Here is a 21,869-nt window from a genome sequence, read left to right as displayed (position 1 = left end):
GCTGAGTCACAGAGTTGAGCAGTCCACCTGGTGTGGTCTTTTGCAACTGAGTCATAGAGTTGAGCAATCCCCATTGTGTAGTGCTAACTCAACTCTGTTACAGAATTGTAAATCTCTTGTTTACAACTCTCCTGCTGATCAATGGTTGTTTAACACCTTCCTGTGTGTGGGTCGCCCCTTTGTTGTCACTGGAGAACTAGCAATGGGCGACTCCCAAACTCTCAACATATTTCAATAACAACCATACAGAAAAAATCTCATAATATTATACACACTAACAATATACTTATTTTGACAGAACAATGGGTTTCAGCAGATCATGACCTTTCATGTAGTATCTTACATGGCATGCTTTGTATGAAATATTACAACCATATACGAATTATGAATATGAGGGTTATAGGGGCTACTTTTAGGTACCGCATGTCATACAGTACTTCACTCTTAGGATGCCTGTCATTTACGAAAACCTTCCTGATTTCACTACCTTTTCAACCCTCATATCTGATTAGAAAATTTTCTCCCTTACCTGTTTTTCTCTCTCTGCTTTTATTTTTTTCATTTTAACTTTATAACTGTATTATCTAATACTGTGTAAAGTTTTTGGGGATAAAGCCTATATGAAAAAAGCTGTACAAAATAAAATTATATTCCACTGCCACCGCAGAGAGCCAAAAAAAATCCTTTTATAGAAGCAATTTCCAGTTACAAAAAATAAATATTTAGAATGTGAACAGCTGATATTCAGATTGGGAGAAAAGGGACTTTAATTCACATCTCCCAGCTAAAAGAATAGGTAAACTGATCAGATGGTGTCCTATCAAGCAGTCATGTTTATACTCTTTTTAAAATATCCATTGAGAGTGGGTATAATCAAGAGATCAATCAAACTCCAACCTGTCTTGCCAGGAAGGGAGGAGTAAAGAGTGAAGAGGTATAACTGGCCATATGGGTGTGTGACCAGGTTGTTCATCCTTTGGGTCTTCATTGGGAGAAATGGTGAGAGGTTAACTGTTTTTTTCTGTAATCTGTAAATATATTTGTAAGCTTTTGGCTGTGTAGTTGGTGTTAGAACCTAATGTTAAATATGCATATAATCATGTGTTGTGTGTGTGTGTGTTTCTTTGCACTGTCTGAAGGTCAGTACTTGTTATTATTTCCCAAGTATTAAATACCAGTTTCAAAAGAATATCTAGGTTAACTAGTCTGAATAAATTAAAATCTGTATAGCCAGGCTCTTGAACCTAGAGATCCTACTGTTGCACTGATCAATATGGGGTGTGTTGAAATCAAGGTGTATGTGAGCTAAGTGCTAAAAGGGCTAGCTTTGCACAGAGTATGGATTTAAGAAAGGCTGAATGATCATTTGCAACTTTTATTTTAAAAGTTTCAGCTAATATATGAGATAATGTAAAGTCACAGTGGAGCTAAACTTAATGACAATTGCAAACTCTGTTTATGATTTAATCAGGTCAACAAATCATAAGCCAACCTGCTGATTTAATAAATGTACATAATATAATTAGTGTTGTGATTGAGTGTGACTGCTGTTGATTGTTTAATGGTACTTAACATAACATGTTTTTTCTCTCCAAAGGACCTAACCATATGCCTATGCAAGGACCTGGGCCTAATCAACTCAGTATGACAAACAGTTCCATGAACATGCCTTCAAGTAGCCATGGGTCCATGGGCGGTTATAATCACTCAGTGCCATCTTCACAAAGCATGCCAGTGCAGAATCAGATGACTCTGAGCCAAGGACAGCCCATGGGCAACTATGGCCCCAGACCAAACATAAACATGCAACCAAACCAAGGTAAATGAAATTTAATTCCTATTAAGTGGGGGTCAGCTAGAAAACGAGGCCTCTTATGTAAGCCTTTAAAGGTGGAAAAAAGCCTTTATTCCAAGTTAAAGTGTTTCCTTCTCTAAATATATTTATCTTTATGTCCCTAACGATCTTTGGGTGGGATCCATGAGGGGACTTAGGTGTAGCAGTGCTGAGCACCACAGCACCTAATAGGCACCTAGAAAATCATTAGAACCGCTGGAGTCCACAAAGCTTGAGTTAGGCACAAAGACTCCCTATACAATGAATGGGGAGAAATAGGTACCTAAGAACATGATCCACAAAAGCCAGCATACTAGCTGAGGAACTGCCTAAGCTAGCCCATGGGAGATGCTAAGCGCCTCTCCTTTCTTGGAGATAGGCGCCTGAGTGGGAGAAGTCATTTGAACTGGGTCGATCATCTCTCAGTTGAGTGCCCTAACCGCTAGGCTGTGGAAATAGTCTGATATGCGTGTCCCTCAATCTCTCTTGTTGAAGTTGGTCCACTTTAATGAAACAGTTGAATAGTTAAATATTAATTGGGCTAGAGATAGAGTTAGAATGATTCTATATCAGCGGTTCCCAAACTGGGGTATTAACGAAATGTTACAGGGGGTTCTCAGGGAAAAAAATCCCTAATGGCAGACAGAGCTGTTCCTAGGGACCCCAGGCAGCATGGGGTCAGCAGCCTGGAGCCCCTGGACTTCCAAGAGTGAAGCAGATCAAAGCAAGCATATCTATCACACTGAGGAGATTTAAACTTCAAGACTCCTTATATGAAATGGAAAGGGAGGTGGATATTTCTTGCTGTTTTTAAAATTATTATGAAGAACAAGTTTAAGCTTTGTTGTAACGTATGTTGTTTGCCTGGGCTGCTCAAGACCTGAATGCATGTGTAGGAGGAACTCTTTGAGTTGGCTTCTTAAACACCTTCATGCTGTTTCACATCTGATACTCCTTGATGAAACATAGGAGCCTTGTTTTATAACAGGCTTATTTAAAGTGATACAAGCTACGAAAGTGAGATCTTGAAAGAGTTTTCATAATATAATATAAATATTGTAATGATAAATAATAATTAATCATAAATAAAGTGTAATAAGCATGTCATAAAACAAATTTTATATTTCTAAGATCACTGCTTTTTATAAATTATACTCAGGTAAAGGAGAAAACCCCTGGAAATATTCATTTTTAGGAGGAGGTTTGCAAGACTTGACATTTTAGTGAAAGGGGTTTATGGGTTGTTAAAGTTTGGGAACCTCTGCTCTATATCCTAGTGGTTAGAGTACTCACTTGAGAGGTGGCCAATCCCTGTTTGAATTCCTTCACCCCTTCAGGAGGATGGGGACTTAAACTGGGGGCTCTCCCACATCTTGGGTGTATACCCTATCCACTCGGCTAAAGGTTATGAGGGAGGTCCTCCTTTTCTTTCTCTTCCCCTTTTCCCCCAGGCTATATTATGTGAACTAGCCTGAGGGGGCTGATCCAGTAGATGTGCTCAGATGCTATCTAATGAATAGGGCTCCTATATTAAGCTTAGGTGGCTGAATGCCTGTCTTTCTGGTTTGTGAATTATTCTGGTTCTTAGATGGGAGACAGGCATCTGGTTGCCTAGAGTGGGCAGTTGTGGAGGAGATAGGTGCCCAGGAGTGAGGCTGCAGTTCGCATGTCCAGAGGCAAAAGCTTAGGTGCCAAGTGAGTTTAAGTACCTATGAAGTTAGACAGCAGCTGAGCTGGAGTTTTCTGGATTGCAGCGGTGCCTAAAAATGGGCATTAGGCACCTAAGTACCTTTGTGGATCCCACCCTTTGTTTCTTTTCTCCTGTGTTTCAGTCACTTCAGCGTTTTCAGTCATTGGGCCCCATTCAGACACAGTGTGAACCACTGGAAATAATCTGTTTTTTGCCAGATCTGAAGGGAACCTATGTCTGTTTTGTAGTGTTATTTATTAATGAAACATTCTGCATTTGGTGAAGATGGTGATATAAAAGAGTTATTACTTTGCTGTATGTATCTCTTGTAGAAATTTACCATGGTAAAACAATACATTTTTCTTTTTAAGTACTGATACACAAGTCACTCTTCAATCTTTATGGATAAATGGAGTAATTAAGATTAGATAGTCCCAATAAATATTTATAGGAGACTATCTAATCTTATGTATCCATATGTATCCCTGTTCTGTATCACACATATGTTTTTAATTTGGAATACCTCTTCCTTTTGTATTAGTAATAGAATTTCAGTGCCAGATACAAATCTGTTTTACATAGTATTTTCTGATGATGTCTTTATGCATAAAGTAACAATTCAGAACGGATTCTGTGTCTAAGATATTTATCCAGAATAAACAGCAGAGATGCTTTGTCCTGTTGACAGTGTGGTCCTTGTGTTAGTGCCAAGTACACTGCAGTGTAAAAATATGATACTACCACAATGGTCAAAACTATTTACTTGTTTCTATGCTATGTATTCACACAAATGCTCTTAACAGACAGGCAGAACACCACTTGCTCATTGTGAAGTCTTGCTGCATTTGATTTGAATATGCTGTCCTCTAAAAGCCAAACTATGGAATCCAAAATGTAAATCCTGTAATTAGAACATGTTTGAACTCTATCTACTATCTGGATTGTACTGCAAATAAGTCAACTAAAGAATACATGTGCGGCTGCCTTTACTACTTCTGCTATGAGAGAATTTTTTTTTTATTTTGGAAGGCTCTCTCTTTGGTCACTAATATGCACAATACTATAGTGTGAATTGAGATTGAGTTTTGCTCTCCAATAGTGTCTTTTGTTCCATGTTTTGTTGCACATCTGGCTGTTGTCTGTGAAGGAATACTTTTTCTTTTTATTAGGTCAGGTAGAGGTTCAAATCAACAAGAAGATCCAGTCAGCGTTAGTACAGAAGACAGTCCAACCACGAGTTTGGTTACTGTTAGCAAAAGCAAGAAAACTGATGATTCTGAGATTAGCCATAGTTGTAGTTACACAGCTCTAAGAAATCTGGTAGTTAAGAAAAAGTACAGTAGACACACGGCTGTGATTGCAAATCAGAGCAAATATACCTCTGGCTGTAAATTGGTAAATTTTGTGTGTTTATTAGGCAGTGGGTCCTGGAGCATTTTTTATAATATTTGTGAATTTTTTGTAGAAAAGTATTGGACATACTGCAGTTGAGGTTTACCTTAATTATGAAGACTTGATTCTTAATAAGTGAAGTAAATGATGTAGGTAGAAGTAAATTCAAGGAAAGAATTAAACTTTATATCTGTGCAAAAATCAGTTTATTTTGTAAGTAATTGATCTACTTTAAACATAGGGAATTAGTGATTCAGCTATTTCAAAGTAGTGTACTTAATATTTCTTCATAGTATTCTTCGTACTATAATACTTTCCCAATACATTTACCCCCTCCCCCCACAATCAAACTTGGAAATTGATCATTAGAAACTGCAAAAACAGTTGTAGATTTGTTAAGACTGTAAAAGAATTACACCGCTACCCTGCTATAACGTGACCTGATGTAACACGGGTTCGCATATAGCACGGTAGCAGCAGGGCTGCGGCGGTGCTTTAAAGGGTCCAGGGCTCCGGCTGCTGCGGGGAGCCCAGGGCCCTTTAAATCACGGCTGGAGCCTTGCTGCCGCTACCCCGGGGCTCTGGCAGCAGGGCTTGGGCAGCGCTTTAAAGGGTCTGGGGCTCTGGCTGCTGCGGGGAGCCCTGGGCCCTTTAAGTCACCACCAGAGCCCTGCTGCCGCTACCCTGGGGCTGCAGCAGCGGGGCTGGGCTCCCCGCAGCGGCCGGAGCCCGGAGATCTTTAAATCACCGCCGAAGCCCTGCCACTGCTACCCCAGGGCTGCGGCAGCGGGGCTTGGCCTGCGATTTACAGGGCCCGGTCTCCCTGCAGCGGCCGGAGCCCGGAGCTCTTTAAATCACCGCTGGAGCGCTGCCACTGCTACCCCAGGGCTGCAGCAGCGGGGCTTGCCAGCGATTTAAAGGGCCTGGGGCTCCGCCTGCTGCGGGGAATCCCGGGCCCTTTAAATCACCGCTGGAGCCCTGCTGCTGCTACCCCAGGGCTGCGGCAGCAGGGCTCTGCCGGCGATTTAAAGGGCCTGGGACTCCTCGCGGCCGGAGCCCTGGGCTCTTTAAATCACCGCTGCAGCCCTGCCACCGCTACCCCGATATAACAGCGTTTCACTTATAAAGCGGTAGGGATTTTTGGCTCCCCACAACCGTGTTATATCGGGGTAGCGGTGTATTTGAAACAATAAGTTAATAAGAAGTTGTGGCAATTCGATGGAATAGATTATGCTTTTTAAATTGATTGCTGAAGCAGCTGATATAGTAGTTCCATTACTGAACAAATATCAGTACTTTAATGGGTTTTCAAAGAGGGGTTGGAGCAGCATCTAAACAAATCATTACTTTGCTTCACTGTGGAGCAGGAACTGTTGCTGAGACAATTATATTGGTGCCACTGGTAACACTGCTAGTGTCACACAGCTGGCCATGGAACTCTCTAGACAGTTAATGTTGATTTTTGTTAACTCTTGGAAAATTGGGGAAGTTACAGAAGACTGGAAGAAAGCAAATGTTATGACAATATTTAAAAAGAGTAAATGGGATGACTTTGGTTAATTATAGGCCTGTTACCCTGACATTGATCCCAGGCAGCATAACGGAACAGCTAATACGGGATTCGATTAATAAAGAATTAAAAGAGGGAAATATAATTAATGCCAATCAACATGGGTTTATGGAAAACAGATCCTGTCTAATTAACTCGGTATATTTTTTTGATGAGATTACAAGTTTGGTTGATAAAGTAATAGTAATGATGGAATATACTTAGATTTTGACTTTGTACCACACAACATTATGATTAAAAAACTAGAAATGATCAACAAGGCACACATTAATTGAATTTTAAACTGTCTGACAGTTCTCAAAATGTAATTGTAAACAGGGAATCATCAAGCAGGTGTGTTTCCAGAGGATTCCTTTAGGGAGCAGTTCTGGGCCCTATGCCGTTTAACATTTTTATTAGTGACCTTGAAGAAAACATAAAATCATCACTGATGTAGTTTGCAGATTATACAAAGATTTGGGGGAATGGTAAAAAAATGAAGAGGACATGTCACTGATACAAAGCAATCTGGATTGTGTGTTAAGCTGGGCACAAGTAAACAATGTATGCTTTTTAATATGGCCAAATGTAAAGTTACACATCTAGGAACAAAGAAAGTAGGCCATACTTACAGGATGGAGGCTCTGTCCGCTGAACAGGAGCTCCCAGTGCAATGCTTTGATCAAAAGAGCTAATTCAATTTCTGAAGTAGGAGTATGGAGGTTATATTACCTCTGTTTTTGGCATCAGTGCAACTACTACTGGAATACTGTGTTCGTTTCTGATGTCCACAGTTCAAGAAGGATATTGATAAACTGATGCGGGTTCAGAGAAGAGCCATAAGAATGAGTAAAGGGTTAGAAAACATGCCTTATAAAGATAGACTTAAGGCGCTCAATCTATTAACAAAGAGAAGGTTAAGGAGTGACTTGATCACATTTGATACCAGCATGGGGAAATTTTCTTCAGTCTAGCAGACAAAGTTATAACAAGATCCAGTGTCTGGAAGTTGAAGGTACCCAAATTCAGACAGGAAATAAGAGTGAGGATAAAAAACGATCGGAACAACTTATCAAGGGTTGTGGTGGATTCTTTATTACCGGCAACTTTAAGATCAAGATTGGATGTTTTTCAAAAGATAAACACTAGTTCAAACAGGGATTAAAACAGGGGACTTGTGTGGCTTGTGTTATGCAGGAGGTCAGACTAGATTATCACAATGGTCTCCTCTGGCTGTGGAATATATGAAATAGAGCACCCAAAACTAGTGGATATTTTTTACTTTAATCACTCCGTGTCTCTGTTCCCTACTATCTGCAAAATGGAGATAATAATACTATCTCACCTCAGGGATGTTGTGAAAATAAACTCATTAACGTTTGTGATATAGTTTGATACTATAGTGATGTGTGCCATAGCAAAGCCGACGAAGAAATTAATTGTTCAGTCTTTAGAGCAGGGTTTGAATAATGTGATGGAAATAAGGCATAAGGCACACACTGAACAATGATGATAAAATATTATGATATAGCTGCTTGTTCAATGAGTACTGTCCATCCTGTGCACTGAATGAGGCAGTGAGTGGTCTTGTGGAAAAATGTATGTGATCATGTAATTAAAGACTATCAGAATGCATATGCTCAGGGGCTAAATTAAGGCTGCATATAGATAACCTTTAATTATGGCACTTGCTAACTTTTGAGTGCTGAATCTGCAACATTAATGTTCTTTTAACATATTTTTTGTGTGTGTGCAGTTACTAGTATGAGGTCATACAGAAGTTATCATTTGAGTCTGATGGTATTAGTAGGAAAGGAATGAAAACACTTTTTAGTATGGCAAAAAGTCCAATAATGTGATTTGTTATCAGTATCTACTGTATTAATCATTGACTTGCACTAGTTTATAAGACACCTGCTGAAGGAATGTCGTGTATGAAAATCTAGAGCCTTCACAAGATTGTTTTACAAGGTCAGTCCTGTTACAACTGAAAATTTTAGTCTTCTTGGGTTGTGGAAAATGAATGTTAAACAATAAGATCCACAGGTGACTCTCATAATGAAGGTGTTGTACCACTCTGAGAAAACTGCAAGGAATATTAGCCAACCTTTATGAAGAATATGGGAATGTAAGGTGGCTAAGCGAATGTGGAACAAAACCCCTTTGTCTCCCTTTTTTTTTGTATACAATCCTACAAGTTTATTGGTACAGTATATTGAATAAGATACACTGCTCTACAGCCAAAATGCTTCTGAAATAAATGTAGTCAAACTTTACTAATTCTGGGTCACTGAGAATGAAAATGATGCTTAAAATTCTTGATTGGCTCTAGTTTTCAAGTTATGCTATTGAGTCAGTATATACGACCCTTGACTTGGGAATAGTGGAGGATAAGTGAGTTATAAAGGGAAGGGATCTCAATTTAAACCAGAAATGACTAAAATACATCTTTGACTGGATCTATGAATAAATCTATGACTGGGTTTGGACAGTACTTGCTTTTTAGGCAAAACAATGAATGATGCAATCTGAAGCTGGTATTGCGTCATACATGATATGAATTGCATCATGTTATTCCTAGACGTCATGGATGATGCAATCATAACGAAGCTTACATCACTCTGCTGAACAAATTGCCCTATATCAGCTCTAGAAATCATACAGTGTCGTGCTCTCTTATTTGTCAGTGTTTGATTTTGCAAAGGGACACATTTCTGTTTAGCCAAAGTGAGCAGAGATGCCTTGTACTTGTGTGAACAGTGCAGATAACTTCTGCTATGTTTGTGGTGAAGTGACTTTTGCATCACAAAAGCGCAGTATAACCACTATGGTTAAGAAAGCCTATCACCTTTATTTTGGCTGCAAAATTGGAGATCAGGACAAGAGATGGGCCCCACACATGTGCTGCAACACTTGTGCAACAAATCTTTGCCAGTGGTTGAACAGGAAAAGGAAATCTATGCCTTTTGCAGTGCCAATGATTTGGAGAGAGCCAACAGATCATACCAGCAATTGTTACTTCTGCATGGTGCCTCCAGTTGGGAAAGGTGTGTCAAAGAAGAAAAAGTGGACTGTGCATTATCCAAACATTCCATCAGCTATACGCCCAGTACCCCACGGAGAAGGACTGCCGGTTCCTGATGCACCAGAATCATTCTCACTTGAGTAAGAAGAGGAAGAGGATGAAACTTCTGGTCCTGAACCATCAATATCACAGGACCCACATTTTCTCCCATCCTCCTCCTCTGAACCACACCTCATAACACAAGGTGAACTGAATGACCTTGTCAGGGATTTGGAACTACCCAAGAGTAAGGCAGAGCTGTTGGGCTCCAGACTACAGCAGTGGAATCTCCTGGCAGGTGATGTTAGGGTTTCCATGTTCCGTGTCCGTCAAAAGTATCTTGTCCCATTCTTCTTCATGGAAGGTGATCTTGTAGCCTGCAACAACATTGATGGTGTGATGGCAGCCCTCAACATCGTTCACGATCCAGATGAGCGGAGACTGTTCATTGATTCATCGAAGACGAGTCTTAAAGCTGTTTTACTGCATAATGGCAATGTTTTGCCATCAATTCCAGGTGGTCATGCAGTCCATATGAAGGAAACCTATGACAACATGAAACAACTTTTGAGGTGCATAAACTATGACCAACATCAGTGGCAGCTTTGTGGCGATTTGAAGGTTGTTGCTCTCTTGCTTGGTCTGCAGACTGGATACACAAAGTACTGCTGTTTTCTCTGCGAATGGGATAGTCGTGCAAGAGATTCCCACTACATCAAGAAAGATTGGCCACTCCGACAGTCATTGGAGCCTGGGAGGAAAAGTGTTCAGCATCCACCACTTGTTGAATCAAGGAAGATTTTGTTACCACCCTTACACATCAAGCTGGGTCTGATGAAGAACTTTGTCAAGGCCATTGACAAAACACAAGCAGCTTTCAAGTACCTCCGTGGAAAATTTCCAAGGTTAAGTGAAGCTAAGCTAAAGGAAGGTGTCTTTGTTGGTCCTCAGATTCGTGAACGTCTTCGAGATGATGCATTTGACCATGCACTGCATGGCAAGGAAAAGATGGCATGGAAAGCCTTCCAGTTAGTGGCAATACATTTTCTCGGAAACAACAAGGCAGACAACTACAGGTTGTTGGTGGAAAACCTCCTCAAGGCATACAAAAGCCTTGGTTGCAACATGTCACTAAAGATACATTTTTTGCACTCTCATCTAGATTTTTTTCCACCGAACTGCGGAACAGTGAGCGACGAGCACGGCGAGCGATTTCACCAGGACATTGCAACAATGGAGAAATGCTATCAGGGCAAATGGAGCCCATCAATGCTTGCAGACTATTGCTGGACAGTGTCAAGAGATTCTCCATTTAATGAATACAAGAGACAAGCCAAGAAGCGCCGAGTAGACACTGAATAGGACTAAACTATGTATATAATAGTTTTTTGCCTTTTGTTTCATAATAAATTTTATTTATATAACCCTTTTGCTGATTTTTAAAGTGTTACATAAACAGGACAGGTGAAATATTATCATGTAAAGCAACCATAAACACATGAAAAGACCTAGGTTTACAATTTATGATTAAAACTCTACTATCTACACAATATATATAGACATAAAATGTAAAAACTTACATAACTTAGAAACAGTAGCCAATCAGTTGTTTTAATTGTCATATTTGAATTCAGCACATCAAAATACATAATAAATAGCACATTTTATCTCTGAAGCAGACGACTTCTCAAAAATTGTAGACCAGTGTATTCTGCCATTTTTAACAAGACATTTTTGCTATCTGGAGACTGTTGCAAGCAGAATTTTTCAACAAACTGAAGTCTCTATTTACTTAGAAAGGACTCCTTATGTAGATTGAATAGAATTTTTCACATCTGCATTATGGTGACAAACTATAGAACTCAAATACTTTGATTTAAAAAAAAAAAAGGCCAAAATAAATAACACAGCCTTCTCAGGAATCCTGTTTTTCATGTCCCTCTGCAGACCACTGTGGTAGACCCCATTCCCCTGCCTGAGCTGAGCTGAGCGCCAAGTATCTCTGACTCACCAGTCTCCATGTACTAAACATTAGACACATGTTGCCTGCCCAATTAAACAGCAGAACTATAGCCCTGGATGTCATGTTTGCCTTTCCAGTTGTTGAGGACTGTTTGCTGAACCTGATAGTAAGATTTTAAAGACATTTTCATTTATTTAAATATATAAAATACCCTTCCAGATTTCTGGCTAATGTGCAGTAGTTACAAACAAATACGTAAGGGATCACAAACACCACTGACTCCACTGAAGCAAACTTCTCCCTTTCTGTCTACCCCAAAACCCTAAACAGCACTGTCCTACCCAATCAGTAAAAGACTGAAAGGTTAAATGAACCTAACATAGGGTGCTGATTGTCACACAATTCAGGCACTAGGGAAGAAGTGATTTCCATTGTTGAGGACCCTTCACTCTGAATGCCCTGCTACCAGCCCCTTCCCATTTAAACAGAGGGCTGTTAGTTTGAACACCTCTGCTGATTGCAATTGCCATAGTGTAACACACAAGGAAAGGCAGTCTCAAATATAACCAAGACCCAACCATTTGGAATTCATAAGTAAAAAAACCCCAACACCTTAAACTTATGCATTGCATTCTGTACTAACTTCAATTTCATATGGTTTTAAAGAGTAGCTACCTATAGGAATCATATCTTGAAGAAACAAAGGTATGGCTGATTGTGAACAGAGTCTGCTTTCAACAGATGCCACATTCTACTTGTCAAGTGCAAAGGTTTAAATACTTGAACTGCTTTGAATTAGAAATATTAAGTGTTTTGCCCATCTGGCAAATTATTGTTTTTATCTCTTCAATGTCCTATAAAAAATGAGGATGCCTAGAAACTTCAAATCTAGTTTGGGAGGTGAAGGCCTTGTAAAGCGGTAGTTCCTTCTGCTATTTTTCAATTAGTGGTACATATTGGAAAGATATTTCTGGTGTATTAGGAATAGCAAATTGCTCCCTTGACATGTTACAAGGCTTTTGAGATCGTGCTGAAGAATCTTTTAAGTTTCCCCTGTAACATTAGCAAGGCTTGCAAAAAGTATGAAGTTTTGTCTGTTTATCATTTGCCTGGGCTTCCAGACACCTGTGGAGTTTCTAAGCTGCAAAGATCCTAGAAGACATTAGCAGTTAAGCGTATGCTTCACTGGAGTTTCTAAATGCTGCAGCAGCTCCTGCAGAGCTACTGTGGTGTAGGAATTCTTATCACCAGTTATCAGCCCATCATGGCTAGCAGTCAGTTCCAGGTTTGTGACTAAGTGCTCCCTTTATTTTGCGACCTCTCAGAGGAGCAAAATAAGGTAGAAAAAGTTTGCCGAATGTCACGTTGTTTCTAGACATGCACTCTGTGTTTCATATAATGCCCTGGGTACACTGGCCAGAACTATGACATCTGGGATCACTTTCTGATGGTATTCTTGGCATAGGTTAGTGGTTTTCAGCTTGTGGTCTGCAAACCTTTGAAGATCTGCAGACTATGTCTAAGGGGTCCATGAAGGGTGACTATGCAAATAAAGTTTCATGGACCACAGGTTGAATTTCAAAAGAAGTTCTCCATTCAAAATTTTTTAGGGGTCCGCAAATGAATAGAGGTTGAAAACCACTGGCATAAGTCATCTGGCCTTCCTATTAAAGCTCAAGCTCAAAGGTGAAAGATCTGCCCTTTAATAACAGAGGTTTATTGAGCAGCAAAACCTATTAAATTCTGGAGATGGAAGAGACTACATCTTGCAGCATGGGCTTTGGGTTTCACCTAGTGGTGTCGTCTTTTTGGGTCCAAAGACAGTTCGCTTCATCTGGTTCCTCTTTCCCTTACCTCTCCTCCAGCAGTCTCAACCATGTCAGCAGCTATTGTATTCTTGTCATATTGTACCCTCTCACTTTGACATCTAAGATCCAGTGGAAGACAAAACCGTGAGGAAACACTTTAAACAGTCGAATTTTTCTATCGCTTGTTCATCCTCAGTACCCACCTGGCCTCAAATTTGTTAGGTTGTCCTGGAGCACACTTCCAGTCTGCATTTACCTTACTCTTCATTTTTCCAATATGTTTTAAGATTAGTCTGTCAGTTCCTATGGGCATGGCATGGAATTACCACTAATCATTGGCTGTTGGAGATAATCCGGTTCAGATATGCAATCTAATTCCATTCCATTCTGACTTCCATCTCTCCCTTCCCCCATTTCCTCTCAGATCCATGTAATGAGATATTGCTCAGAGCAGAGATGGGTTCCTTTTCAAAGATGGGAGCCATAGAAAACTTGCCAAAGTAGTGTAGAGAGGGAGAGGCTGCTAATAAGACTATTTCTAATTCCAAAAATAAAGAGAGATCACCGTTGTTTTGCTATGGACCTAAGAAAATTGAACAGTTCAGTAAAAAGTTCAAATGCTACGTGCTGACTGGTTTCCATCATCCAATCCCTTTCCCTTCAAAACTGGTTTGGAGCTGTCAGCCTAAAAGGTGCATGCTTTCACATGACTTTCAGACTGATTCACCAAAATTATCTGTGCTCTTCCATGAGACACACAATTCTACCAATTTAAATTATTTTCCTTCAGCCTCTCTTTAGCACCAGGAATTCACACCAAACATCTGGTCATGGAGACAACATGCATACAAGTATTCCTCTTGCATCAGGGAATACTTATAGATGCATTTCTGGATGATTGCTGTATGAAAGACAGCCTGCAAAGATCAGCGTGATTTTCTTCACCCAGAGGAATCTTGTGGCCTCTTCCATGAAGTAACCTCTTATCTACAACTATAGATGAGACCATTGCAGCATTTGGCGATGACTGCATCTTTAACTATTCCTTCAAAAATTCTCAAGTCTTCCTAAAGTTGAGAATTAAAGTATAACATACTAAAGGAACTCAAGCTTCTATCTCTGTCAGCAATAGTCCTTACAGACATCCCCATTCTAGGCTTCTCTTCCAAAATGAACAATTCACAGTCATTGGAATATGTTCTAGAGCTGATGGGCTGTAAATAAATCATTAATAACAATAGCCAAAAAATAAAAAAAACTAAAAAAAACCATCAAAAAGGGAGTCCTGTCATCTAATATTTTAGTTTGTTTTTGTGTGGAGTGGGGGTTGTTTTTTTGTTATAGTCTTATTTAGTTTTGTATCCTGACTAAGTATGAAACTAAATATGGCATAAAACTGTAACTGAAAAACAAACAAAAAACCACTACTGGACCCCACCCTCCAACCCTTTTAAAAAACAAACAAACAAAAAAACTACACCTGCCCAACCCGCTGCATGAAATGGTTCCATTCTGAAAACTGATAGAACTCATGGCTCACCTTCTTGATGCCATTCTCATAAAGGAGACCTGGACCAAACTGGAAAGAAGCCAAGTGCTCTGCTGTTAATATTATAGACAGTTAGGCTGATGCAGAGTAGTGGATTCTCATTGTGGCTTTACAAAGCATTAATGAAGTTCTAATTTAAAAAGCAAATAGAAAACCTCTACATTGCACCATGGGGAGCCAACACATTTTATCACATTGTATTGTGACTAATATTAATATTGTTAATTAACAAGCTTTCCTGAGATCTAGGAATATTATGGCAACTAGTTTTCGTTTTTTCAAGACTGTGTTCTTGTTCTCAGTACATTCAGACAGAGCTGTAGTGAATTGGAATGGTCTGAATTATCCAATTGTTCAGAAAATCCAGAATATGAAATACAATTTCAGTTAAGTGAAAATAATTTCAGCATCTTCATTTTAATGCTTTTATTCAGTACTTTAAAATTGGAACACAGAAATTGTCATACTAGAGAACAGAAGCAGGATTTTGAATTCCATGATCTTAATTAATGGTCTATATTTATCTTCAAAAGAAAATGCAGAACATCTCTGTTTTCTCTGTTGCTGCTTTTTTGCCTCCTCTTGTTGAAAACTTTTTGGCAACCTCCCCCAGTAACACACTTAGAATAGCCTCCCTCTTACTAGTGCTCTTAATTAATTTAATTACAGTTTGTTTAAACTAAACTGAAGTCTGGCCACTTCTGAATGAGAGCATACATACAGGGGTTTAATGCACTGTACAATCACACCTTCAGTTAATTTGATTTAACTTTCCTGAATGTTACCATGTAATATTCCTCTTATAAGTCCATCCTCAAAATTGGCTGCTTTTAGCTAGTTTTACGCCATTAAATTTCTGCTATGATACTATCTGTTCCTAATTTACCTGACCATTTAAAAAAAAGAAAAGAAAAAATTGGTTTGTAATAGTTTAAGTTTTGATTTGTTACGCTGTTTTAAAGGATTTTAATACAGATCAGGATTTAGAAAAGAAAAAGAAACAGACATACAAACAGTTTAGCACCTTGTTGGACTTTTCTTGCCCTAATGATCTTAATAGCGGAATAACGTAGACTCTTCACATTTTACATCTTGTTAAGATTTAGTGAAATCTGGTACCTTCACCTTCCTGTGATGACACCATGAAGGGAGAAGGGATTCTAATATTTCTTTAAAAAGTAGTTGAATCTAATCTGTAATCATAATCATATGGTTATTGCCAGCACAAGGCAAAGTTAAGGTTGTTTGAATGCTGTTATAAATTTAGCCTTAACTCTGAATTTCCTGAGTTTATAATGCTTTGTTTTAGGATAATTAAAATTATTTTTATTATTTATTTGTATTGTGGTAGTGCCTTGGCGGCCCAGTTGTGGACTAGAACCCCATTGTGCTAGACATGTGACCAAAATACTATCTTGACACTAGACAGCTTTTAATCTAAGTAACATGCATTTTAAAAAATTACCATAATAACTGATATGTAATTCCAACCTTAACTGCAGTGTAGTTTTAATCTGAGAATATTGTTGTAGGAACAAAGTGACCTCTGTAGTTACAGTTTTATAAAATCACGAATGGTGTGGAGAAAGTGAATAAGGAAGTGTATTTACCTCTTCACTTAACACAAGAACCAGAGGTCACCCAATGAAATTAATAGGCAGCAAGTTTAAAACAAACAAAAGGAAGTACTTCACACAATGCACAGTCAACCTGTGGAACTCGTTGCCAAGGAATGTTATGAAGGCCAGAGCTATAACTGGATTAAAAAAAGAATTAAATAAGTTCATGAACGGTAGATCCATGAATTTGAAGGATGCCTCCTCATGCTCTGGGTGTCCCTAGCCTCTAACTGCCAGACGCTGGGACTGGACTATGGGATGGATTACATGATGATTGCCCTGTTCTATTCATTCCCTTTGAAGCATCTGGCATTGGCCAGTGTCAGAAGACAAGATACTGGGCTAGATGGACCTTTGGTCTGATCCAGTATGGAAATAGAGTGTAAATGTTTCCATTAACTTTGAGCATGAGGAAAATAGGAATGAAAAATACAGTATACCCATTATTTTGATTTTTTTAAAAAGCCGCAACACCTTCTTGCAACCATCTTCATCTTTTTGGAGAAGTTCTGTTCTGTAAATTGGTGACTGAATTGGTTACCCCAACTTGCATAGGTCCAGAATTAAGCAATGCTTGATGGTACTGCTTTTGACATATCTGTGTGGATTTGGTTATTAATAGTTTAAGATTTGATTTGTTATGCGTTTTAAAGGATTTTAATCCAGATCACGATTTAGAAAAGACATTATAGTTGGGTTTTTTTCTTCTACAGGTCCAATGATGCACCAGCAGCCACCTCCTTCCCAGCAATATAATATGCCACAGGGAGGTGGGCAACATTACCAGGGACAGCAGCCACCAATAGGAATGATGGGCCAAGTTAACCAAGGAAATCACATGATGGGTCAGAGACAGATTCCTCCATATAGGCCACCACAGCAAGGTAAGACTCTACATTGAACTTCTCAGATTAGTTTAAATAACCATCTTGGAAATCTTTGTAAATAGTTTTTTGTCTACATCATATTTGAACCAAATTGCTATGTGCACAATTTCAGATTTCTTTGTCTCCAGCATATTTTTTCCTCCTTCTTAAAGGTAGCTCTTGCAGCAGAAAAGCTACTAGTTTGGACATGAATTTTGAGATTTATCTCTCTTTTGTTTCAAGCTCATTTCTGAATAAAAAGGGTGTCCAAAAAGTTTACACCCCAGAGAACCTGCTGTATGAAGTAGAATTCAGTTTGTTGTCACAAAAGTTTGATACGTATGGAAAATAATTAAATAACCCATTTGGTTCTAAAATTGCTCAACCACTAGAGGAAAGTGAGAGAAAATAGAATTATATTCCACAATCTTGTAATTTTTTTCTTAACTGTAGTCCTTTTTAAAAAGATAGTCTGTATTTTTCTTGATGCATAGCTTAGTGCTGTTGCTGTTTTACATGTGTTCTTAAAATGAACTCTGAGCTAGATTCACATACAGTAGAACCTCAGAGTTACGAACTGACCAGTCAGTCACACACCTCATTTGGAACTGGAAGTACACAATCAGAGAGCAGCAGAGGCAAAGACAGTACAGTACTGTGTTAAACATAAACTACTAAAAAATAAAGGGAAAGCAGCATTTTTCTTCTGCATAGTAAAGTTTCAAAGCTGTATTAAGTCAATGTTCAGTTGTAAATGTTTGAAAGAACAAACCATAATGTTTTGTTCAGAGTTGTGAGCATTTCAGAGTTACGAACAGCCTCCATTCTTGAGGTGTTCGTAACTCTGAGGTTCTACTGTATGGAGTCTAGTGCAGACGAACAAGTAGATTAAATATGTTGTCTGAAATGCAACAGGGTGGGTGGGGAGTACATTTGAGAAATATTTCTCATACTAAAACCAGAAATTAGCAAGCTTGTTAACAGAGAAAACAAGATACTTACGTATTGACTGGTTGTGGTTTTTCAGGCCCACCACAGCAGTACTCAGGCCAGGAAGACTATTATGGGGACCAATACAGTCATGGTGGACAAGGTCCTCCAGAAGGCATGAACCAGCAATATTACCCTGATGGTAATCTCTCATAATGTTAACTTTCCCATTTTCTATACCTGCCCAATATCAATGTAGAGAGCTACTCAAAAACAATAGAATGGGGTGAAAATAGTTAGTAATTGATCACCATAACAGATCTTGTATTTATAAAAGCTTCTAAATTCAGAATTGTTACTATAATTTAAGATGCTAAAGAGAACTAATTTTACAACTTGCTCAAAGTACATCATTTGTAATACTTCTACTTTGACATCCTAATATTGGCTTTCATATTCTATAATAAGAATCCTCTCATTTAGCTACAAGTATGGAGGGTTCTTCAGTGTATGTAGAACAGCTGATCTGAATTAAAGCAGTCATGTTATACATCTGCTTTATGATACTGTATGTGTAGAAAGAGACTGAGTAATATATTCTTTTTATAGCTAGTATACAGAAATAAAAAAACTTGCTTATAAGCATAATGTTTTGTTTTTTTATGATTGTTCTTATTCTATAACATACTTTATTTTTGATTTTAAGAACAAATTGCACATGTTTTGTTGCTGCTGTGGTGTGGGCCTTAAGCATACATACTGTTTGATAAAGGCATAAGATAGTTCCAGCCCTGAGGAGCTTGTTTGTTGAAAGGCATGGTCCTGTGGAATTCCCTCAGTGTTCTCAGGATCAGACTCTAAATTAATATTACACAAATCAGTCCTTTTTCCTCTTTGAAGTAAGAGATCTGTATATAGTGTATTTGAACAAGGAGAATGAGGATTATGCTATAAATTAGAAGATGGGGTTCCTTTTTTAATTTGTTTTGGTTTTGCTGAGGGAGAGGTTGGGTGAACAAACTGTTTTTGTGGAAAAATACTGGCTGATTCATAGCTATTGTGATAGCCTGCTTGCCACTTAATGATGTGTTTTGTGAAGTCCAAGGAACATGGTAATAGTAACAATTTAAAAAACATTCATAGCTCAACAACCCCCAAATCCTATCAACATTTCAGAGCAAAATTTCTAAATACTTATTGAAATGAATTATTTATTTGAATTTAAAGTTTTAATTTTTTTAAATCAATATTTTAGCCAGGCCTAAAGCTATTATAGATAGGCGTAGGCATCTGATTTTCATTTGTGTACATTCAAAGATATTTCACAAGTTATGTTAAATCATAACATACAGTCTTAATTCTGAAACTTATATTGTGTTATACAGATGACCTCATTTACTCTGTACAAAAAAGAGTTAGCTGTACGACTTTCATAATTTTCAAATAGTTAAAGGTAATTCATGCATTTAATGCATACAATTGAACATTATCAATTAAAATTATATGGCAGTTTAGATGAATTTACAAAGATCCACCATATTCTGTTAACTTCGGCAAGTATTGTTAAACAGCAGTGGATATGTTAAAATAATAATCTATAAAATGTAAAATAATAATAATGTAGGAGCATCAGAGTCAGTTTTTAAGAAGTTTGGGTCTAGTTCTTCATTTGTACCAAAGACCATTTATTTTTAGAACTTCTTGCTCTCTGCCTTATTTAGGCACTTTCATAAAATTTGTGCTCAAATTTTAACAAAATGAAAGCTTGTTCTCATGACTTGAGTTTCACAAGAGGACACTATGATGTAGTACATTTTAGTAATCTGCAGGAGAAATATATTGGGTCTTAAAACAACAAACAGGTAGGCTATTTTTCTCATGTTTTGGTTTCTAAGCCAGAGGGGCCCATAGCCTCTGAAATTGAAGCTTCTTTTTTAATGATTGTGCTGATGAATGAGATTCTCCAGGGAAAATGTCTTCTTAAGATTGTTAGGAATGATGTTTGTGGGGGGAAAAATCAGCCTTGAGAAGTTTTTCCTTTGACACTTCAGAGCAAAATTTACTACAGAAATATGTGATTCATAACTTCATTGAGCTTTGTTATATTTCACACTGCTTTTAGCATATGCTTTTGAATTGGAGATCAGCCGAACAGGTGTTAGACAAAGTATGATAATTGCTTCCTTTGTTCATTCTAATTTAATTCAGGTTATTTACATGTGAAAGGCCTAAATGCTTTCATTTTTTAAAATAAAAGATAAAGTACTTTTTCCCACCAACAAAGATTATCAGAAGGTTAAGACCATCCCTTGCTGTGATGTTGCTAAAACGAGTGCATTAAGCTTTTGTTCCCTATCACATGTTAATTCAATATGAAAGGAAATCATATTGGTAAATCTTTGGCTAATAAAATTGAAAAATCTTTTTTATGTATTTCCAGTTGACTTTTTTTTTGATTTTTCTGAAAGATGAAATATTTTTAGGGTTTTCACTCAGAGGCCATTAACGTTTCTTCCTGTCTCTTGTCGAATTGATGTAGGTCATAATGATTACGGTTATCAGCAACCGTCGTATCCTGAACAAGGCTACGATAGGCCTTATGAGGATTCCTCACAACATTACTACGAAGGAGGTATCTATATACCTTCACACACATACGCACATACATTCCCTTCCCTCCCCCACCTCCTATGGGAACGAAAATTCTTGCACAAAACAATTTATGCCCATGCAAAGCTCTTGTAGAATACTAGTTGCTGGCTGTCTTGAAAATTGCAGGGAACTTGAAGCATTTAAAATAATTTCTTGCAAACATCTAAAATATATAACCATAATTTGCCATTTCTAACAACAGTAAAATGACTAAAACACTGTTAGAGAACGTTTTTTTCCAATGGAAATTTTTTATTAAACATAAATCCATTGGTTCATTTGTGTATATATATATATATTTTTGTGTGTGTGTGTATATATATATATGTATATGTATATATATAAATATAGTGCCATTAGGAAACAGCTTGCTGATCTTGTGTAGCTAGTCTGTGCTCTCGTAGATGTCTTTAATTTTGTCTTTTTTTTATTTTATTTAGCATAGTCATGATCTTATGACTGTGATGTTCCAGTAAATGTACTGCTTGTTTGGCAGAGATGCTGAAAAAGCTGCAGTTCAACCTTGCAAACTTGGCTTTAACTGCAGTTTGTTTGGCCGAATTCCTTCTGTTTGGTTTGAGTTTTCTTTGTTTTATTAAGTTTTTGAATTCAAGATTGCATTTTCATTTTGTTCATGTGTTGTTGGCTGTCCATCTTAGAGAAAGCAGAAGTGTAGTAAACATTTTTAATTGTTTTTTTTTCTTGCAACCGTTTTGCAGGAAACTCGCAGTATGCTCAGCAGCAAGATGCATATCAAGGACCTCCTCAGCAGCAGGGTTACCCTCCACAACAGCAGCAGTACACAGGCCAGCAAGGTTATCCAGGACAACAGCAGGGTTATGGTGAGTAGCTGACAACAAACTAGTTTTCACAAGGACTATGGGTGAGATCCTCATCTCTGCTTCAGCCTCTTTATGATGGGTGAAATGGCTGGACCAATATAACAGGGCCCT

General features: G+C 38.1%; 1 protein-coding gene across 5 annotated transcripts in view; it reads left to right on the top strand.

Annotated features, from left to right (window-relative positions):
- SS18 (SS18 subunit of BAF chromatin remodeling complex) overlaps window positions 1-21,869 on the top strand; it is a 65,203-nt gene that overhangs the window by 35,812 nt on the left and 7,522 nt on the right. For 2 of the 5 annotated variants that reach the window (XM_039526477.1, XM_039526478.1), the window contains exons 5-9: window positions 1,598-1,819; window positions 17,182-17,352; window positions 18,362-18,466; window positions 20,804-20,896; window positions 21,636-21,758. In XM_039526477.1, coding sequence (XP_039382411.1) covers window positions 1,598-1,819; window positions 17,182-17,352; window positions 18,362-18,466; window positions 20,804-20,896; window positions 21,636-21,758 — 714 coding nt within the window. The remainder of the gene's footprint in view (window positions 1-1,597; window positions 1,820-17,181; window positions 17,353-18,361; window positions 18,467-20,803; window positions 20,897-21,635; window positions 21,759-21,869) is intronic. The other 3 variants (XM_039526480.1, XM_039526479.1, XM_039526481.1) reach the window with 3 other exon arrangements.

The sequence above is a fragment of the Mauremys reevesii genome, linkage group 2 (assembly GCF_016161935.1).
Source record: "Mauremys reevesii isolate NIE-2019 linkage group 2, ASM1616193v1, whole genome shotgun sequence".
Lineage (NCBI taxonomy): Eukaryota > Metazoa > Chordata > Testudines > Geoemydidae > Mauremys > Mauremys reevesii.
The sequence above is the reverse complement of the archived record's forward strand: the minus strand, read 5'-3'. Positions and strand labels throughout refer to the sequence as shown.